The sequence below is a fragment of the Ostrinia furnacalis genome, unplaced genomic scaffold, assembly GCF_004193835.3.
Source record: "Ostrinia furnacalis isolate ACB-3 unplaced genomic scaffold, ASM419383v2 OfSCF1268, whole genome shotgun sequence".
Taxonomy (NCBI): domain Eukaryota; kingdom Metazoa; phylum Arthropoda; class Insecta; order Lepidoptera; family Crambidae; genus Ostrinia; species Ostrinia furnacalis.
This window is the reverse complement of record NW_021131507.1, coordinates 70,076-82,890: the sequence shown is the minus strand read 5'-3', so window position 1 is coordinate 82,890 and position 12,815 is coordinate 70,076. Positions and strand designations below refer to the sequence as shown.

At 35.3% G+C, this 12,815-nt stretch overlaps 1 protein-coding gene and 1 long non-coding RNA gene across 2 annotated transcripts in view; both read right to left on the bottom strand.

Annotated features, from left to right (window-relative positions):
• Positions 1-336: 336 nt before the first annotated feature.
• LOC114352208 (uncharacterized) lies at positions 337-975 on the bottom strand (the record flags this gene model as incomplete). Its single annotated transcript, XM_028303728.1, has 3 exons — positions 337-572; positions 653-770; positions 908-975. Coding segments are annotated over 3 exons (372 nt in total), but the record flags the coding sequence as incomplete, so codon positions are not given.
• A 3,323-nt stretch (positions 976-4,298) lies between these two features.
• LOC114352182 (uncharacterized) overlaps positions 4,299-12,815 on the bottom strand; it is a 29,511-nt gene continuing 20,994 nt past the window's right edge. Inside the window, exon 3 of the long non-coding RNA XR_003655839.1 lies at positions 4,299-4,448. This is a non-coding gene — a long non-coding RNA (uncharacterized LOC114352182). The remainder of the gene's footprint in view (positions 4,449-12,815) is intronic.

Here is a 12,815-nt window from a genome sequence, read left to right as displayed (position 1 = left end):
TCAGGCAAAGGCATACACACAACTCAGTCATTGAAAAGATGCTAATTAATTTGTTATTAATCTTTTTCGTATTGTATGGTCCCATTAACCATAAAAATTAACATTTTGAAACCTTTATCATCTAAAAATAAGGAAGCGGTCAGAAAACTCCTTCAAAGAAGAGATAACCTTGCTAAATGCTAAAAAATAATTTTGTATTTCGAGCTACGTGCTCACAAGGTGACGACACATGCGGTATCGGCACATTATCTGATTAGAACTGTGTGAAAATATTGACCGTCTAATTTGCCATCAGCTATTGGCTATACATAGACAACAAAGGTAATAAAACAACGGTTTGATAACAAACTTATTAATTTTAATTTGTAACGTTTTACAATCAAGTTTTAACCGGATATATCGGCAAGAGTGAAATCTTTCAGGAAATCGTTAATGGCATCGAATAGTTCTTCGCTGAGCGTCTGGCTCACAGTTTCCAACTGGGATTGGATTACGTCTTGCGTGATACTCTGCACCATAGAGCTGATTAAACTGTTAAGCAGACTCGACCCAAACATACCGTCCATTGAAATCTGAAGCAAGCATTTACTTACATGTTAATTTATTACGAGTAAAATTATAAATATAATTAGTTTATAAAGAAATCACATACATGTGTATCATGGATATCGATTTTGATATCTAGCTCCCTCAAAAACAATTGACCTCCTCCGAAGATATTTGCTCCCAGCCTGACATCAACGCCAACTACCAGTCGGTTTACGAACACCCTGTAAAATAAAATTTTAAAACCAACGGTTGACAATAATACATGACCTAAGTAGTCGTCATTTAAACAGTATATTTTTTTTTATTAATGTTATTTGCTTTAAAACTTCATGTTAATCACAACAACATTTGTGCTCACCTGAAGTTACCGCCAGCGTTATGCGTAAGGAAAGCAATGGAGGCTCGGGCATCGTAACTTCCTGTTAGAGTAAAAAATAATCAGTGGCGTAACTATACCGTTCGAGGCCCGTGGCAAATTCATCGAATGGGCCCTCCCACTTTCCCAATATACAGTGTGAGTCACGTTAAAGTGTACATATGAAAATAGATGAAACTAGACCTATTTTTATCGACAAAAAAGAGGTCAAAATTTTTTTTTGATTTTTTTTTAATTTTTTATAGAATTTTTTTTCTTCCAATTATTTATTGTAAAGAAAACGTAATAACTTTTAAACTAAGCGGTATATCCTGATAAAATAATAACAGTAATAATGCTAAATAACAGGCAATACTAAAAAAATACATAAAATACACAAAACATGCCAACAAATAATAAAAAATGATACTTTTTGAAAAAAATCTTCTTTTAAATTCGTGTTTTTTTTGTTATTTGATAAATTTCTCCAAAAAATGCCCCTATAACCGGTGGTTTTTATTACTTTGTATTATTTTCTATCGTATTACCTTCGCAAAACCAAAANCGGTTTTATTTTTTTAAAAAGTTAATTATTTATGGGAAACTATCAACGGGCAAAAACTGATGACGCGGCATTACGGCGTTGGGCGGATCACAGACGTAAGATTGATGTGGTGTGATAAGATCGATTTTTGTTTGTCTGGTTTTCTTTGTTTGAGACATTATCAGGCCTTCAGCTCTAGCGATTGCCTGTGTCTGTCTGGGAATTTCATATTTGTAGAGCTTTATCTATGTTAGCCTACGTAACAGTCCACATATATCACACAGAATAGTTGTAAAGATTATTGCAAGTAAATCTACTATATAAAAATAAGTCGGGTTTTCCTCCCTGACGCTATAACTCCAGAACGCACGAACCGATTTCCACGGTTTTGCATTCGTTGGAAAGGTCTCGGGCTCCGTGAGGTTTATAGCAAAGAAAATTCGGGAAAAGGGGGTAAAACGGGATCCACGCGTACGAAGTCGCGGGCGGCCGCTAGTAATCACATAAAAAAACTATATCATACGTCAAAAATCTCCATAAAAAGCACCGGTTATCATTATAGTTATGGTTTAAAGTTAGCTGATGTAACTCAGACTAAAAATAAGGTTACAATAAACTTCGTTTAAACGTGCTGTTGTTGTGCACTCAAACAAAACACGGAGCTGTTAAGAAATCAAATCTGAAAACAAATGAGCGGGCGCCACAAAAACAAAAAACAATCGTTTGTATGTTCACACCAGATGCACACGTTTGCCAAAAGTCCCGGCCCGGCAGGTGAGAAGTGTAATGATTCGTCCTTTTGCGCTTTTCGGCTCACTGTTTGTATGATAAGGCTGTGGCTACACATGTATCTTAAACTGGCGTGAATTGCAACTTTAATTACAAGCGAAATATGTCTGTAGATTAGAAATAGATGGCAATAGTAGCCCTGAAAACAGAGTTACTTTTCAACAGGCTGTAAAATTAAACTTTTGGGTGCTTTGAAATCAATATACGTCATCACAGACCCCCTTACCATTAAGCATCTAAAGGAGAGTGTCTGAGTTTCTTGCGCTGCTTCTTCTCAGCCTGGCCCATTTATTGTCCTGAAGCAGTGGTAGGATTAATACTGGGACGTGTAAAAGTGCTTCTTTAAAGCCTATTTACAGAAATAAATGAGTTTTATGAGTTTTTTTAAGAGTTTTTTATGAGATTCGCGTTTTGATAAATTATAAAAAGTATGTTAACACAAGTCTCTTTTCTTGTATGGTGATGTTTTTTAATCTATTTAAAAATAAAAACTCAGTTTAATGTCTGTAAGTCAGTTAAGTAAATTGAACGGAACATCAAATAATTATTTCTTATCATCGAAACGTTTACCTACTGTCAACATCAGTATGCCCACATCCTAACTCCCAGCGAATATTTCACGCACCGGTGCCTTGCCCAAATTATGACGGTCAACTGGCCTTCGTTGGGACAAACGTTGGTAATCAGATGCACAAATATTCGCCTTTAAAGATAAGGCCTTTTGTTGTTGAAGAAGAAACAACGGTTGCTGATAATTGAATAAGCGATGTTGGTAAAGACGGTTTAGAAGCAATAGTTTGATCAATATTATCATGAACTTGTAGAAATTCATAATTTCTTGATTGAATAAATTAATATATTTAGGCTTATTAATGGAGGCGTACTTACACAAATCGTAGTATAGCCTGACCAGGAACATATAAAAACCCTGGCATAGAGGCGCTTCAATTGCATTTGATAGTGCAACACTGAGTACAGTCGTACCTGTGTTAAATTAATAGGCTAACTTTATGTATCAGGATTCAGGATTATGGGCTAATTTGATATTTTCATAAATTAACGAAAAAATATTATTATAGGTAACCTGATTTAAATAAATTAAATGAAACCATCAATCGAGCTAGTAGATTTATTTTATTATTCATCAATAATCAAATTCAGAACTTGAATATTCAACTGCAATGTCTGCTCATGAACGCTTCAAACTCGGTACTTCTTTCCCAATCCCATAAAATTCAACACTTAGAAAGTGACAAAATTTTTAAAATAGGTAGTTGAAACAAACCACAGCTAATTTTCATAGTGGACTGTACTATACGATAAACATGTCAGTCAATTTGACAACCTTTGTCGGAAACATTATTCAATGAAAATATTGTCCGAACCCTTAGTATTTCTCTTCGACAAATACTTTAACACATTGTGAACCACTTTTCTTTGACGACTATAAAAATATTTCAGCAATTTAATTCATAAAACCAATTGCGCACATTTAAAATAAAGTTTGTTTACACTTTGACAGCAATAGACTGACATGCAAGGTGACATGTCAATGAAGTTTTCAGTTACTGTTGCCATTAAAAGAAATTAGTACCATTAGTTTTCCGCAACATGGCGAGGGTTTTTATGTTCCTGGTCAGGCTATAACTATGTCTCTCGCATGCTCTCAAGCCTGATTTTCAGTGTTTAAATTTTTACAAATAGTTTTCAGTGTTCGGTTTAGATATAGAAACTATTTCCCTTAAATAAATGTTTCAATTGCCTTTGATAATCTATACAAATAAAAATGAATTGATGTTCGTTAGTCTGATTAAAACTCGAGAACGGCTGGGCCGATTGAGCTGATTTTGGTTTTAAAATGTTTGTCGTAGTCTAGGGTAGGTCTAAACGGTGAGCAAATACGCGCGCGATATTGTATTTCTGTGACAGACAAAATTCCACGCGGGCGAAGCCGCGGGCGGAAAGCTAGTAATAAATAAATAAATAAAAGCAGCGCTCGTTTCACTTCACTGACTTCTATTATTCAGCATTCCATTCGCAATGAGATCGATACAGACCTGATAACAGCCACAAATCTACTCGGCACAATGGTCAGCGTCTTAGCACAATAGGTGGCAGTTTAAATAAGTCCCGTTGACAAACCGGCTTCCCGTCTGTAGTTAATGTGCCGGACTGTCCGGACATTTAGAACTCCGAGCGTTGGTGGAACCACTGAAATGTAAGAGATAGGTATCGTTAGACACGGCTAAACGTAAACTATTTTATCAATAGGTGTCATTAAAAACATAAACCGCTTAGGCAGAAATAAATCTATTAATGTCATTCAAATAAATAAAATAAAATAAAAGGATAGTGTCAGGGTCTGGACCAAGTGTTGCCTAGAATCAACCGATAGTGCATTTTGTTTTGTTCCTCAGGCCTATACTAATGTGTAAACCGAAGCGCACTGAAATGTATCCCTGGAGTTAAGAGAAAAAAAGAGTTTTGTTTTGAATTATTTACATACAAAATATTATCGATGTATACGTACTACGCATCAGATTTCGCGATTGTGGCATTAAATAACACTCGCTAAGTTGAACTTAATCATATTGCATCCGTACACGTTACTTTAGTACTTTATATATATATATAAAAATGAAACCAGTTTTCCGTTGTCACGACATAACATGAAAACGGCTTGACCGATTTGGCTGATTTTTTTTTGTAGTTTTCTAATACTCTGTACAAGGTTTTTACGGAAAAAATATAAAGAAAATCTCTACGCTAAGGCGGTACGAAGTTCGCCGGGTCAGCTAGTTCTTTATAAACGATCTAGCACTGTTTTAATTAAGAAACTAAAAAACTCTCTCATTAAAAATCATTTATTTCTATAAATAGGCTTAAAAAAAGCACTTTTACACGGCCCAGTATTAACCCTACCACTGCTTCAGGACAATAAATGGGCCAGTGCTGAGAAGAAGCAGCGCGAGAAACTCAGTCACTATTGTCAGCCTCTTTTTCAAAGGTTTACGTGCTTTAAAATGTTCAAAGTTATAAATATATGCGAGCTAGGCAGTAACGTATCCCAAACATTTTTATCTTTTAAATAATCATCGACTTTGTTTGGTAAGTTGACAGAAATTCATTATTTCCAAAATGAAGCAAGCTATAAGACCGCCTAATTGTACCTTATGTGTTCCTTTTCTTTTTGTTCTTTTTATCTGGTGTGCAATAAAGAGTATTTATTATTATTATTATTAAGCAAGAAGTTTTAGTTCTCTATCCTTGCAAAAAGTCAATTTATTTGTGTATTACAATTGATTATTAAAGTTATTTTAAGCTAAAACTTCTTGCTCCATTTTGGAAATAATTAATTTCTGTCAGTCAACTCACCAAACTGTCGAAGTCGTACTAAAGTAAGGTGTACGGATGCAGTATGGTTAAGTTCAACATAGCGAGTGTTATTTAATGCCAAAATCGCGAAATCTTATGCGTAGTACGTATACATCGATGATATTTTGTATGTAAATATTTCAAAACAAAACTTTTTTTCTCTTAACTCCAGGAATAGATTCCAGTGCGCTCCGGTTTGCAAATTAGTATTGGCCTGAGGAACAAAATGCACTATGGTTTGATTCTGGGCAGCACTTGGTCCAACTTCCATACATGAATTGGCACTGTCCTTTCTCCGCTCCGTTCCGCCGCAGTGGAAACCGGGCTCTAGGTGCTCTAAAGATGTTATTTTTGTCAGCTACTTAGTTGCATTTGGTTAAATTAATTTCTGTAAGAATTAAATATACTCGTATGTTTAACTTTATGAAGGAATTCACTATATGTATATCAACAGCTGATGGATAAATGGAAATTAGTAACTAAACTCACATTGTAAATTCAAATTACAATGTGACTAAATTAAACTTCTTTTTATCTACTTCATTTCTAATCTTTTTAAAGTCTACGCCTCAATATTCCTTAGCCACTGTCGATTGCTGACGACCGTCCTTACATTGTCTCCAAAGGTCCACACTCCCTATAGGGACCCGTGGTCTTATTACATCAACTCGATGGCGACGTCGACCACTGTCAGCACAAAATTAGGCACACACAATATTCCTCTGATTTAAAAATTCTGGTCACAGTGTTTGTAAAAAAACTCCCCCGAAATGACTTGACCGATTCTTATGAAATTGTGTGTATATTCAGTAGGTCTTTGAATAGGACGTCAACTATTTTTCATACCCCTAGTTGAAAAACAACGTTTTTTGGGTCAGCTAGCTAGTTTATATTACTCGAGTGAGCATGTGTGAAGAGTAATCCATCTTCGAAGTCCATCATCAATAGAGACTATTTTACAAAGCCACATCTTTGCCAAAGCTACCATAGCAATGCCTACTGTAAAGTTTATATCAACTGGTCGCTTTTCCCTCACGTAATACCACCAGAATCTCCCCACAGGGTCGGACCGAGACAAAAGAATCACCCCACATTGGTCATTCAGTAATGTCCGACTCACTATTTGTCTTCTGGATTAACTTGCTTATCGCCGCTGTACGGTTTTGGGAAAAGTACTATTACTTTTGGAATGAAATATCGTGGCCATAGGCTGGAAGCTTATTCAGCATAAATTTACACTATCGAATTGGCTGGTTTATCGTTCAATAGATTTCGGACAATAGCTAGACTAAGTAATACCTACCGTAGGAAGGTCAGAATATAAAGTAAACGAGGTTTGTAAATGTTCACAAGCTTTAGGTTATTATGCTTACCTAAGTTCTCACTTAGGTTAAACTTAAAGAGAAGTCGTGAGTACCAACTCTAGATTTACATGGATAATATCAAATGAAAATTTTCGTTTACAGAGACGAACTTGTTGTAGTAATAGGTAAGGTACTTACAAATACATATTTGTTCTTATAAATGTTAAAAATTCTTCCAAGAATACAGAGGACTTATTATCATCAGTTTAGCTGTCCAAAAGATTTCGACGTAAGTACCCCAAAAGAACATATTTTATAATATTTATATGCTATTACAACTTAAATTCGGAAACTTACATAAGTGTACTTGATAAATTAATGTACGCTGACTAAGAGGTCTGATTCCAAACTTACACGTATGTTTGCACAAATACAGAGTACCTCAACAATGGGTAGACAATATCGAAGGCAAACAATTAGAGGTACGATAGAAGGGTGCCGATTAAGTTACACATACGGGCATAGGGCAAGCTGACTAAGGAAGATTAAGATTCATGGAGGCCCTTAAACAAACATAGGCCCGATGTCTTACGATGTTTGGCCAAGGTATGTTAATTTAGTATTCACCCCCGTTCAATATTAATATTATGGGACAATGCTGCGTGGGATGGAAATGTGGGACTAGCTCTCGTTTGATTCGGGAAATCCGTTCGGTGAAAATCAGTTTTAAGAAGAATTGGATTAGAATTACCTATTATGTCGAGATATCGTCATTAGTTAACATGATACGAAATTCTTTTTCATATGGCTCTCTCTTATTCGTCTCTTATTTTAACGTCTACTTAGACTGAAGATTTTTCGTTAAGAACAGCATAATCGTTTGTGCGCTTGGTTTAGTATCTGTACGTCCCTTTTTCTGTAAGCAGTCTAAAAATTGAGACATCTTATTCGGCCTTTGCAATCTGATGAGCAGACGCTCTACTGAAATTTTCATTATCTTGATTACTCTATGGAGTTGTTAACTTTTACCGGCGTATCCTCACAAGTGTGAAGTTACGTTTTCTTCGCATAGGTACAATTTGCGGTAACAAACAAGGGGAGGTCTCCGCTAATGTCCTCTGCCCGCCTCCGGGCAATCCGCGCACTGACCGCCGTCCTGGGCCACTATTAAAGTGCTAAGAGGGGCATTATGGACCCTCTGGGGCCCTGTCAGCCGAATAACTTAATGTCTTAATTGACCGCCCTCTTTGCGGTCAATTGGGAGTGCATTTGGAGATGATGCTGCATGATATTGGGGGATTTTTTTAACAGATTTAAAAAAAGAGGAGGGAAGTTTAAAAAATCGAGACGGGATTCGCTCTTTTTTCGCTATCTGGCAGCAATATGACTGCTTGTCTGTGAACCATGTTAAAGCATGTAATATATGAACTCAAGTGCGATAAAGGATTTTGAAGCATAATATCACTGGAAAGAGTTTGACTTCTTCTCTGAATACAAATCTAGACTTTTAATTAAAGAAGACTACAATTACATCGATTCATTTGTTTTCTTTTTAAAGTGAGAATAAGGTGTCGGAATTCCTGATTACTCTGCCCCAATTCCCTCTAAACTCAGTCTCTCCAAATTAAACGCACATCTTAGTTTTTACGGTTCATCGCCGGTTATTCCCAGAATTCCCCTCGTGTTCAACAGTCGTGACGAATCGCACCCGTAAACTCCACACTTACATGTGACTTGAGAACTCTTGCGCAATTAAACGTAATGTTCATTGCTACTGTTTATAAGAAGGGAGGTTCTTTATTTGCCGCGTTAGGAAGATATGTGTTTCATTACCTGTGTGTTTGCTGGTTAATTGTATGATTGTAGATGTTTTGTATCGTTTCTTAACTGTTTCTTTGTTCAAATTACATTTTATTAATAAGAGTAGAGACTTTGGAGATAAATTAAGAATATATTAATTTTGATGTCTTTTTTATCGATTCTTTTTACACTCTGGATAGTAGATATAGTGATTATGATATTTAAGAATCAAACGAACTTACCTGTGATGTTTGATATCTAATTATACGAGTGTCTTGACCGAAGATGATTACGTTTTACATGCAGCAGTACCTGGGATGACGCCGTCCTTATCACACTTTTAGAGAATATTTATTTAAAAATATAAGTTTTAAATATAATAAAGTACGTGTTTTGACTCCTCAGCACCGTAGTACATTCCGCGGTCGCCATATTTCTTGTCATTATTTTAGAGCAAATTTTTTCGATCGGTTAAGGGTAATTATTCTCGGGTGAGGTGGGACTGTAATCATCTTCGGTCAAGACACTCGTATAATTAGATATCAAACATCACAGGTAAGTTCGTTTGATTCTTAATTATACTTCGTATCTCTCCCGAAGATGATTACGTTTTACATGCAGATGTTTAGAGCATCGAAAAAATTACAACCGTAGAAACTATTAACTTGTTCAAGGTATTTTAGTAAATAAACAAAACATTGTTTACTTTCGTAATAATTAATGATGGTTTTGAAACGAACAGTTAACAAAATCACAATCACACAAAAAGTTAAATTAAGTAAGTTTCTAGTCTAATATTTAAGAAATGCCTACTTGACAAGATTCGGTCCACCAGCTTGCAAGCCTTACGAATGACTTACAAATTTTAAATTATTATTAATAAATTAACGCCAGCCCGGTGGACGCAGACGTAGCCCGTATGGCGGGTATTATGAGCGCTATAAAAATCGATATTATCAAATTTGAAGTTCCACTGAGTTACCACTTTTTAAGTGGTTTTTGGTAACTGACAAAAAGATTATCATCTGTGCGTATACCAATAGTCCTGTCAATGTAAGATTTAAGTGTTGAGGCTGGGCATAGTACAAGGTTGTCCATAATGTACGGTAATATATAGGTACAATAATAAATGGTTGATAAAATTAATCGAGTCCGGTTTTAATGTTTTCATCAATTTCATATACCTACTTTAATTTATATTTAGTCTGGACACAATAAAATATTATTAGTAATATTATTAGATAAACTCGGAGTATTCATTATCTGTGCAGAAACCAGAACTAGAAGAGGTATACACTTAACTGTAAATTTTTTCAGGGAAATGATAATTTAATACCAAGTAGTGTCATATTTAGGCGGTCTGAGGCGAAACACGCTTTTGAGAAAACGTTTAATACAGTCATTAGTAGTAATATCCTGATATAACAGTATAGATAAAGTCAAACGGTAACCATTGAGAGTACTGTACTGTAACTAACACGAATAATTTAATTTGTCCGTTGAGTATTCCAATAAATGAGCTGAATTGGAATTACAACCATGATTTTAGACCTGAAGTATATTGTATAATATTAGTATGTACTATGTGAGAAAGATGTCATTAACATATCCAGAGAATTAGTAGGTGCGCCTCGCCTCAACTGCGATTGCCTGATAAGTTGCCGACCATCAGGGTTAAATCCGCATGGAGAGGATGATCAACTCTGAAGGGCGAACACAACAGATTTTTGTTAGGTTCGAAACGTATGACTTTTGAAACGAGGAGCTTTGACCACAATAGGTACCACGGTAGTAGGTCAGAATGGTACTACTACTAAGCCCTTAGCGCCATTCTTTTTTTTTTTTTTTTTTTTTTATAAAACTTTAGAAAGTTACATTAAATGTGAAAGTATCAATAACTTCGGAAATATGGTCTAACTCCCAAGATGCATTCGTAGAACATTGATGATTTTGAATAGTAAATGTACTTGCAAATAAGACGAATTCTGGAATACCAAAAGGTAATGTAATTTCTGTAAATGCGTAGTCTGCTAAATTCATAGTACGTGTCTATATTTGATTGACGAGATTCGAAATCTGTGACCGCGTTTTCACACCCAACCACACCAATTCCATAACTCTCGAACAATATTATTTAATTTTGTGTGCTGTATACTACCCCTTTTTTTTAATAGGCAATAACCGTTGTATTGTCTATTCTTAATAAGTAGGTGAGATGCAAATGTTTCAAGATCATAGAGTGCAGCGAGCAATTCCAGGGTATTTAAATGTAAAAGTAACAGTAACTGGGACCAATTTCCGATGGCTGTTACACGATGCGCGATTGCGGTTGAGGTTGACCAGTAGTTGAGGCATCGAAACAAATCATTTGATTGCAGGGTACATGATGTGCTGTGTCAATGTAATCTCTCCAGTCTCCACTATGCTAAATTATGTTTTAAATACTTGGCAGATGCATTATAATGTTTATTGTAGTTATTTGAGTAATTGAGTGCCAAGATGTTTTTCCCGGTAACTTCGTGTACATCCAGCCGTAATTTTAACGGCGGGGCACGCTGAGGTCAATAACCCCAAGAATGAAGCAAATTACTCGAATGATATTTTTCGTAGTTTTTAGCATTACTAGTGTCTTGCACTTTTGTTAAGTTAAATTAAATTTTGTCGTATTGAATGTAAATTTTAGAAATGTAGGTAACATTATTATTTTGATTAGATAAAAAATCTTTTGTCCTCCTACCCTAGTTGCTCTTATAAATCTCCCGTTGTTTGAATATTATTCCAGCATTCTGACCGTTCCAATACATAAAAATTGGTACAGGTATTGGTAGGTACAGATAGATGGCCGTGTGATTGCAAAAAGTGTAAAACTGCTTTTAATAATTTTGTAAAGACAAAAGGCACCGTGCGGATGTAAGACAAAAACGATCGATCACGAAGAAATTCAAACAACTGAATATTAAAGTGCTTGGAGTTCCATGACAAACGAAGCCAAATTCATCCATTTTCAGCAATTGGTAATAAAAGATAGGAGTCTTTCAAATCTAAGGTTTTCACATAATAAAAATTGTTATCTAATTAATAATGTAAAGTCAGTGATAGTATTGCATTTTAAAATAGTTCATATTAATGGATTTTAAAAAGGAATTAAATTCCTTTAAATTTTGGAATAAATCTATGTCTACAATTTGGCTTTTGTACAGTTGTCGAATATACCTACTACTCCCCTCAGGTGTAGTATGTGACTACGTCGGGATGTTTATGTATTTTGTAATTAACACGATTTTTGTACGTGTAGTTTAGTATCCACACACGATACACGCCGGGATAAGCAATAAAGCATCCACACACGATTTACGTCGGGATGTTTATGTATTTTATATAACACGATTTTTGTACGTGTAGTTTAGTATCCACACACGATTAAGTCGGGACACAAAGTATTACCACGGAGGGTAGTTAAAAATATTCATTTTTAATACAAAAAATAGAAATTATTCACATTATTTCATAACAATTTCAAAATACACGATTCACAACTTACCAGAATGTTTTAAATATGTATGTATGTAGATATGTCTGCAAATCTGCAGTGACTGCACGATGGAGACAACGATGTTTTTTCTGATTCATCATCATCAGATAAAACTATAATTTGTCGTTGTCTATGTACATACGAGGTTTCTTAACAAACTTCTCACCATATCACTATTATCACCATTACTTGATCGTTTCCTTTTACCCATTTTCACGCTAAGTTATTTTTCTTTAAAAAGTACGTGTGAGTCGGACGAACACCAACACAAGTAATGACAAGAAATATGGCGACCGCGGAATGTACTACGGTGCTGAGGAGTCAAAACACGTACTTTATTATATTTAAAACTTATATTTTTAAATAAATATTCTCTAAAAGTGTGATAAGGACGGCGTCATCCCAGGTACTGCTGCATGTAAAACGTAATCATCTTCGGGAGAGATACGAAGTATAATATTGATTTACCCTACCAAAAGGATAGAGATTATGATATTAATGATTACCCTTTCTTCTGCAAAATCCAGTTTCAGTGCCCGCAGCTAAGCCCCACAACAGTAATATTAC